Source organism: Nicotiana tabacum, chromosome 3 (assembly GCF_000715075.1).
Source record: "Nicotiana tabacum cultivar K326 chromosome 3, ASM71507v2, whole genome shotgun sequence".
Classification (NCBI taxonomy): domain Eukaryota; kingdom Viridiplantae; phylum Streptophyta; class Magnoliopsida; order Solanales; family Solanaceae; genus Nicotiana; species Nicotiana tabacum.
The window spans coordinates 21,584,925-21,594,619 of NC_134082.1; the positions used below are offsets into that span (position 1 = coordinate 21,584,925).

General features: G+C 31.6%; 1 protein-coding gene across 2 annotated transcripts; it reads left to right on the top strand.

Annotated features, from left to right (window-relative positions):
- The first annotated feature begins 216 nt into the window (after positions 1-216).
- On the top strand, positions 217-7,709 carry LOC107772200 (MLO-like protein 6). 2 transcript variants are annotated; one of them, XM_016591692.2, is made up of 15 exons: positions 217-617; positions 705-762; positions 899-1,155; positions 1,534-1,650; positions 1,758-1,818; positions 1,958-2,046; positions 4,157-4,231; positions 4,619-4,713; positions 4,828-4,877; positions 5,316-5,374; positions 5,553-5,726; positions 6,219-6,254; positions 6,409-6,476; positions 6,631-6,691; positions 6,945-7,709. In XM_016591692.2, the coding sequence occupies exons 1-15, from the start codon at positions 495-497 to the stop codon at positions 7,431-7,433; spliced, it is 1,812 nt and encodes a 603-aa protein (XP_016447178.1). In that variant the 5' UTR covers positions 217-494; the 3' UTR covers positions 7,434-7,709. The 2 variants fall into 2 exon arrangements, with proteins under 2 accessions (XP_016447178.1, XP_016447179.1); XM_016591693.2 differs by having other exon boundaries at positions 218-617; positions 5,316-5,362.
- The last annotated feature ends 1,986 nt before the right edge of the window (positions 7,710-9,695 follow it).

Consider the following 9,695-nt stretch of genomic DNA (forward strand, 5'->3'; position numbering starts at 1 on the left):
GGATCGAATCCATAATTCAATGAGACCCCAATGCATATATATGGGACATCGAGGGAAAAAAAAAAGGAAAAAAAAAGAGAAGAAGATAAAAGTCAATATAACTATTCCTGTCTCTTGCATAAGTGAGTCGTCAGTCATCCTTTCCTTCTTTGTTTCTCTCACGCGGCAATGAAGTCAAAGCCTTCCACCTCATTTTGTCATTCCTCTGCCTGCTGCCTCTTCTCTTCACGACCACTTATTATATAAAAATTCACATAATTGATTGAACCATTCTTCCCTCGTATACTCATTCCTATTATTCTTCTTTGCACTTTTCTCTTATGTCACTGCAATAAATTCCTGCAGCATTTATTGTGTTCGACTATTAATTTCGACGAACTATCTCATCTTTTTTGTTGGTTTTATCATAGTTTCTCTCTTATAAGTACTTTATAAGGCAATCCTAAGGAAAAAGTTTGAGTTTTTTCTTTTGTAAAGACGGCGAAACAGAAAAGATGGCTGGTGGTGGAGGTGGAAGATCGTTGGAGCAAACGCCGACGTGGGCGGTTGCCGCAGTTTGTTTTGTGTTAGTTGCAATTTCCATTGTCATAGAACACATCATCCATCTAATTGGAAAGGTATACTTTGTCATGCAACATATCAGAATCAAATACCATAAATCTTTACGTACTTTCTTCATTCCTTTTATTTCTTTTTTATTGCAGTGGTTCAAGTCTAAAAATAAAAGAGCCTTGTTTGAAGCACTTGAAAAGATCAAAGCAGGTTCTTTCCTTTAAATTTTAGCCTATTTTGTAGTAACTGTGATCTGTGACATATTCAAAATTCAAACACCATAATTTCTGAATGCTCTATCTGTTTTCAAGTTCATTAACCATAATTCTTTTTTTTTTTTTTGAAGAGCTAATGCTGCTGGGATTCATATCATTGCTGCTAACAGTAGGACAAAGTCCAATTTCCAACATATGTGTATCTGAGAAAATTGGAAATTCATGGCATCCATGTAGTAAGAAGAAAGAAGAAGACATAATTAAGGGTGAAGACACTAATTCTGAAGACTCGTCTGAGCAACACCGGCGGAGACTTCTTATGGCGGCTGCCGGCGGCGGCGTTCGGCGAATTTTGGCTGGCGGTGGAGAGGACAAATGCGCAGCCAAGGCATGACTTTTTTGTTGTTAAATTTCCTCTTTGCTTTTTCATTCTAGTTACCAACTTTGAACAATTTAAAACATGTGAGAAAAATCTTGAATGATTAAGCATACGTACAAGAAATAAATGAAAATCTCTTTTTTTTTTTATAATAAAATTTTTCCGAGGATATTTTTCTTCTAAAAATTTAAGTTATGTACACTGATAGAATGAAAAAGAGATTATACTAAAAATATTACTTAACCTGTTATAGTTAATAAGTTAACTTATTATTCTTTTCTGATTATTAATTAATATTTATAATAAATAAATAAGTTACTTGTTCAAAAAGGCACAACGTGTTTACTTGAACAAAACATAAATTCTTTCTACTTTATTTTTTTTCAGGGAAAAGTAGCATTTGTGTCTGCCGATGGTATTCATCAACTACACATTTTCATCTTTGTGCTGGCTGTTTTTCACGTTCTCTATTGTATCCTCACTTTGGCTTTGGGAAATGCTAAGGTACTTTATTATTTACATTTTTTTAATATCGTAAGCCTTAAGAAATGTCTCTCTCAAATTCGTTTCACTTCTTTTTTTCTTTCTTTCTGAATTTGTTTAATTTTCAGATGAGAAGTTGGAAGTCATGGGAAAACGAAACCAAAACAGCTGAATACCGATTTACTCACGGTAAAAGGAAACCCAAATTCTTTTTAATATTCATATGTGAATAGAAAATATTTTATGTCTTTTTCACGTACATTTAGAAAACTAAAAGATTGTAGAAAAAGTTAAAGCTGACATTGACATTATCTTACATGAATGACAGATCCTGAGAGGTTTCGGTTTACACGAGAGACATCATTTGGGAGAAGGCACTTGAGTTTTTGGACCAAAAATCCTGTCCTACTTTGGATTGTAAGCATATTTTAATCTCCATTACTTTTTCTTTTTCAGTTTTTTTTTTTTTTTTTTTGAGTTTAACTTCTTAATTATACGTTAACAGTGGATAGAAAAAGTTTCATGCCTAATAAGATAACAACGGTTAACAAATCAAATGAGTAACGATACTGAAATATTCTTTACAATATTAGAGTATATTAATTATATCCTTTTTGGGGAAATACACAATTATATAGAGTTCATTACTCAAATGGTCACTCAAATATCCCAAATTATCTCCTAAAGTCACTTTACTTTTGTTTGTAACAACAAAGTCACTGAACTATGTCTATTGCACTCAAAATGTCACTCAACTAGATTTTCCAAATTTTGGATTGCCAAATACCTATTTTACCCTCTAAATTATAAATATTTATCTTTTTTTTTTTAATTTTATTAAACTTTTTAATATTATGATTTTCCCTATTTAATTTATATTATGGACTTATCTATAGAATAAATAAATATTATTTATAAATTAAAAAAATAAATATTATTTAAGCATGTACAATGCTGGAATAATAAAATAACGAGCTTAGTAAAAAAAAGTTAATTAGAATAATTTGTTAGTAATAATGATTTAGTATTAACAACAAAACTTCAAAAATTTATTTACACAATTCAGAATGAAAGAAAATAAAGGTTGTAAAATATATATTCCATGTACGTAATACAAAAATAATTATTTAAATAAAGATATTTCTATAATATACATTATATATTCTTAAATATGCTCAATTATATTATTATGTTTCTATCAACTTTCCGACGACACAAAGTTATGTCACCGGAAAGTAGTGGGACTATCTGTATAGGGTAAAATATACTATGTTAAATCGTGCATGGAATATATATAATATAATTGAGCATAATTTTCAAGAATATATATATGTATATTATAAAAATACTTTTATTTAAATAATTATTTTATATTACATGCATGGAATATATATTTTACAACCTTTATTTTCTTTCATTCTGAATTGTGTAAATAAATTTTTAAATTTTTGTTGTTAATACTAAAATTATTATTACGAACAAATTATTCTAATTAATTTTACTATGCTTATTATTTTGTTATTCCAACATTATAGATTATAGATGCTTAAATAATTTTTATTTTTTTAATTTATAAATAATATTTATTTATTCTATAGATAAGTCCATAATATAAATTAAAAAGGGAAAATCATAATATTGAAAAGTTAAAAAAATAAAAGAAGATAAATATTTATAATTTAGAGGATAAAATAGGTATTTGGCAATCCAAAATTTGAAAAATCTAGTTGAGTGATCTTCTGAGTGCAATAGGCATAGTTCAGTGACTTTAGGAGATAATTTGAGAAAGTTGAGTGACCATTTGAGTAATTGACTCCGATTATATATATTATACATGAATTACAAGTATATATTATAATTTGCTGATTATTTTAATTAAAATGATTAGGTTGGCACAGATTAAAAAAATCTTTTTTTAAACATCTGTATGGAGCAATCCTAGATCCTCTTTACATAAATATTTAATGATAGAGATCTTGTTTATTGATGTTATAAATGAAAGGTCAAGAATTATTGAATGACAAATATATAGACGCTTCCCCTAAACTATATGTGTAATTGTTTAAGAAACTTACAAAGATGGAAAGAGAGAACATTAGACGGTAGTTATATTAGATAGCCTAGGATTATTCAAGAATAATTGCTATATTTTTCAATTACGCCGTCTTTTTCAAGAAGCAACTTAGTTTGACTTTGACTTCAAATACATGAAAAATATACCTCGTAAAACCATGTATCCTGTAACTTTTTATCTTTTGGTTGAAATTTCTTTTAACTAGTCGTTTCCGAATTTTTTTGGTATATGATACCTTTGGTTGATGTTCACATCTGATGCACTGTATACACGTATTACATTTACTCTCAAAATTTATAAAAAATTTAGTCAGACTTAGGCGACTTGGCCGTCTCTAGACAATCCGGAATTTGAGTCAATAGATTCCATATTTTAAAAAAGATAGTTTATTGGATTCTAAATAATAAGCTGGATATTCTTTTTCCTTAATTATTGCTTGGCCTTTTTCTGCAGATTTGTTTCTTCAGACAATTCGTAAGATCTGTCCCAAAAGTAGATTACTTAACCCTAAGGCATGGATTTATCACGGTAATTTCATCTTCATTTGTTTTTAGTTTCACGCATGGAAACAAAAAAACTACTCCATAGATATGTATTCTCGTCATGTAAACTGTAAAAAAAAGATTCTACACTATGAAAGAAGCTATTGTCCACGATAGTTTTGAACTCATGGTCAGTAGTACTCTGACCAGATTCATTGGTTACTTTTCATATCTGATATACATACATATTATACATAAATTTTATATATATATATGCACATCGCACAACTATTTTTAATTTAAGTTATTGAGTGAATGACTATTCAGGTTTATTCTTCCAAAAGCTCGTGGAATATCTCCATAAAAAGTATTCTTCACAAAAACTTGTATTTTTAATTATCTTTATTTTACTAATTTGCTATAACATAATCAGGCGCATTTAGCACCTCAGAGCCACCACAAATTCGATTTCCGGAAGTACATCAAACGATCACTCGAAGAAGATTTCAAAGTGGTCGTAGGGATCAGGTTATTTTAGCCTTCAATTTTAAGTTTTAACTTAATATTTCAAATTATTTAGGTTATTAGTTATGGTGTGCTAATCTTTTGAGCTTACTTTTATTTTTTTTATGCTTTTCTCAGTCCCCCAATATGGTTTCTCGCTGTGCTGTTCCTACTCTTCAATACTCATGGTAACCTACTTCACATATATTTTTAATATATATACATCGATAACATTTAATTCATATGTTATAGTAGGTAAATTATTTTATTTTTCAAGTTAGTAATCTCAATACTTATCTTTTAGAGAGAGGCTCCCGTTGAGAGATCTATTAGTGATTGTGTCACCCCTCCTGGCAAAGAAAGAAAGACAGCTTCAGGCGATTGATTAATAAAAAATTCTTCCCTGTCTTTACTCTTTATGATATGAAGTGCTGAGGGTATGTATATATAATCGTCGAAATCCATGATTATATCAAAAATATTGATAGGTTTATAAATAGGTGTAATGATGTATTGCAAGTGTTTATCTAGGTGTAGAAACAATTACTTTAATTATCAAGCTACGTTACTCATTCCTTAATTGCGATTAGATTTGACTAATACATGGCATTAATATTTGTGGACAGGCTGGTATTCTTATCTCTGGCTACCATTCATCCCCTTAATTATAAGTGTTAGTTGCCAAGTACATATCTTTCAATTTACTTTGTGTGGATGTTTCATTTTCATTTTTCACATCATCTATCTGTTTTCAAAGTTTTCACATTTATTTTTTTCAAAGTTTTCATTGGTCTCATACCAAAAATATTTGCTTTATTTATAATTATATGATGGAATTTTAAAGGGTGACAAATAAAATGCAGGTCATATTATTAGTAGGGACCAAGCTACAAGTGATTATAACAAAGATGGGACTAAGGATTCATGAAAGAGGAGAAGTAGTGAAAGGAGTCCCTGTCGTTCAGCCTGGGGATCACCTTTTTTGGTTCAACCGTCCTCGTCTCATTCTTTATCTCATTAATTTTGTCCTCTTTCAGGTAACCCATTTTTTATTTTTATTTTATCAATAGTTCAACTTCTTCATGCTAACAATGTATTAGAAGTTTTATATTATCAGTTCACCTATAAAATAATTATCTATAACTATTCAAAATGGAACTAATTACCTAAAAAATAAAATAGGTAACATATTAAATTAAAACAGTAAATTATGCGGTACAACTAATATAAAAATTATTTACATATCCGTGATATAAGTTAAATTTAACCATCAGTCAGATTATGTTATATTCATTGACAATGCAAAAAATTTTACACAATCAGTTCAAATTCACCTTTTATAGAAGGTTAGTTGCTTTATTTATTATGTTATTTGTTTCATCAATTATGAATAACTACCTTTAAAATGACCTAATAATGTAAATATTCTTTTTGCTGTGAATGGTAAATATAAGGCAAATACTTATACATTTAGCTATCTTATGGCTCATCTTAATGGTTTTTATTTACTTCTTATTGAATGAATGCAGAATGCTTTTCAATTGGCCTTCTTTGCTTGGACTTGGGTAAGCACTTGGACCAACTTTTTTCCTATGGCCAGTATTGCTAAACTTTTTCTCAACCAAATTATTGCAAAAGAAACAATGGAATTAAAAAAGTGAGAAGGAAAAAAACAACTAATAACCGAATCTTTCTTTTCTTTCTTTTGGGTAATACCAGTATGAGTTCGGGCTGAAATCTTGTTATCACGACCATACTGAGGATATCGTCATCAGAATATCTATGGGGTGAGGACTTTTACTTAAATTATATACATATTATACCATTGCTAACTATTTATATTTTAAGCGATTGAGTGGAACCTATTTAGGTTAATTCTTCATTACTTCTTTTTCTTATCTCCGCTCCATTTCATAACATTTACAATGATATTATGAGCAGGGTTCTCATTCAGATTCTCTGCAGTTATGTCACCCTTCCTCTTTATGCCCTCGTGACACAGGTAATAAACTGAATACAATTTCAGAATTCTTGTCATATAAATCTTGAATATTATCTTTTATTAGTTTTGACCGGCTCAATTATTCTATGTTAACAATTAGCTAGTGCTCATCAACAGATTTACATGTAATCATTTTAAGTAACTGATTATGAAAATATTTTGCACACAGTCAGTCAGTATATATATAGCACTTAAGCTCATGTTTATATTCTTGGGAACGAAATGCTCATAATTGGTATAATTGTGAATACAGATGGGTTCAAACATGAAACCAACCATATTCAATGAGAAAGTAGCAACAGCATTGAAGAACTGGCACCACACAGCAAAGAAACACATTAAGGATCAAAGCAAGCATTCAAATACAGTGACACCAATGTCAAGCAGGCCAGGAACACCCTCTCATGGCATGTCACCCATCCATTTGTTGCGCGGTCATTACATGAGCGATATGGGCAGCCTACAGAACTCGCCCCGTAGATCAAACTTTGATCATGTTGATCACTGGGACAACGAGGGCGGCTCCCCATCACCCTCCCGGTTTTACCAGGAGGGTGATGGCTCATCGTCGTCCTACATGCATCAGATTCAACTTGCTCACTTGGAACATGACTCACCAGAAGTTATTGGGCCTAGCTCGTCACAAGTGGTTCCCCTGCCACAAGAGGATCGCGACCAACATGAGATCACCATTGCTGGATCAAGAGAATTTTCGTTTGAGAAAAGAACGACAAGTTTATAGATTTAACAAAATCTTGCACAGGGACTAAGTGATGGAATTTTTCCTAATGCATTGAAAAAAGAAGTCTGTTTAGACCGGCACAAGAATCAGAAAGATGGAGTAGATATATAACACGCACACTCGCGAATATTTTTATTAATTTATTACTTGATTTCACAGATGAAGATTGTAAATTAGATCCTGATTGCAGTATTGCACTGTGTAAATCTCTGTAATTAAGAGATCGAGAATTTGATCGGAGCTCTTCTACTAAATACAAGTAAAACATTTGATCTTCTTCGTTCTGTTTTGGGCTTTTTGTCTGGATCAAACAATCTAATTGTAGAGGGATCAAATGTTTGAGCGGGGTAAAATTGTTGAAATTCTAATACACACGGAGCTTGTACAGCAGAATATTAATAGGAATGTATCTTTAGCCATATTGTTCAAGTGTGGAATCCCCTTTGAAACCTTTATCAGAAAAACTAGAGAGCTTTCTAGATTGTGCCTATTGTAGGATGCCTGATAGAGTCACGAGCGTATTTATAGGTAGGCTAGGGACTCTTAGGCAAATACTATAGCCCTATGAAATTTTTTCATAAAATACAGTTATCATAGGGATTCATAATTAATAGTTTCCTTCCATCAAAGAAACTACTCCCTCTGTTCCAATTTATGTGAACCTGTTTGACTGAGCACGGAGTTTAAGAAAAAATGAAGACTTTTAAAATTTGTGGTCCTAAACAAGTCAAAAAGTGGCCCCAAGTATTTGTGTGGTTATAAAAACTTCTCATTAAGGGTAAAATTGTAAGTTTAAGCTAAATTATTTTCAAATTTGGAAAGGGATCATTCTTTTTGGAATGTACCAAAAAGGAAATAGATTCACATAAATTGGAACGGGAGGAGTACCAAATATGCATAACTACATAATATTATCTGATATATTATGTATTGAAAGATAAGATAAATAATTTATTACCTATATATGAGCCACACTAGAAGTCTCTAGAAGAGATGGTGAATTTCTAACATTCTCCCACTTGACCCACATATTAAAATCAGATAATCCTTTATGAGAGATAAATATAATAATATGACCATAGATTTTATCACTCAACTAAAATTTATGCAACAATCAGTTTAACTAGATTATATTATTACATAAATCACGGCGGTCATGCTTTTAAGCAAATACTTCCTTCCATATATTACAATGCATAATACATTCTAACAAAGTGCCTAACAACTTTATGAATGAACTTAATATAAGTCATTCAGAGTCAAACTATATTGATTCAATGATCACAAATAATACATGAAAATCAAAAAGTATGCATTGTCATGTATATCAAAATAAACATAATATCTTGTAACGATCCGGCCAGTGATTTCGAGAGTTGTAGCCCCGTTCCCTCATTTTTGCTCCTTTTGTGCTCTACAGCTGTTATATGACTTACTAGGTTGGTTGGTTCGAGTCCGGAAAAATTTCGGAGTAAATTGAGACACTTAGTCTCTTAATTGAAAACTTAAGTTTAAAAAGTTGACCGAATGTTGATTATGTGAAAACGACCTCAAATTTGAGTTTTGATAATTGCTTTAGCTCCGTTAGATGATTTTGGACTTAGGAGCGTGCCCGGACTATTATTTGGAGGTCCATAGTGGAAATATGGTTGAAATCACGAAAGTTGAAATTTTGAAAAGTTTGACCTGGAGTGGAATTTTTTATATCGGGGTCGGATTTGATTTTCGGAAGTTGGAATAGGTTCGTGGTGTCATTTGTGACTTGTGTGCAAAATTTGAGGTCAATCAGACGTGATTTGATAGGTTTCGACGTTGTTTGTAGAATTTGGATATTTTTAAGTTAATTAGGCTTGAATTCTTGTGCAATTCGTGTTTTTGATGTTGTTTGAGGTGATTTGAGGGTTCGACTAAGTTTGTATAATCTTTTGGAACTTGATGGTATGTTTGGTTGAGGTCCCGGGGGCCTCGGGTGAGTTTCGGGGTGTTAATACATCATTTTGGACTTAGCATGTTGGCTGAAGACTGCTGGTGTAATTTTCTAGTTTCCTCTTACGCGTTCGTGAGAGGGGTCTCACGTTCGCGAAGGGCATCTGTGGGCTGAGGAAGTCTTGTTCTTCGCATTCGCGAAGAAGGGGATGCAGACGCGAAGGTTTGGTCTATGAGTGAATCGCGAACGCGAAATGAGGGATGCATTCGTGAAGAAGAAATGAGGCAGTTGGGGACCCCGTACTATTGATCTACGCATTCACTAGAGAGGGGCAA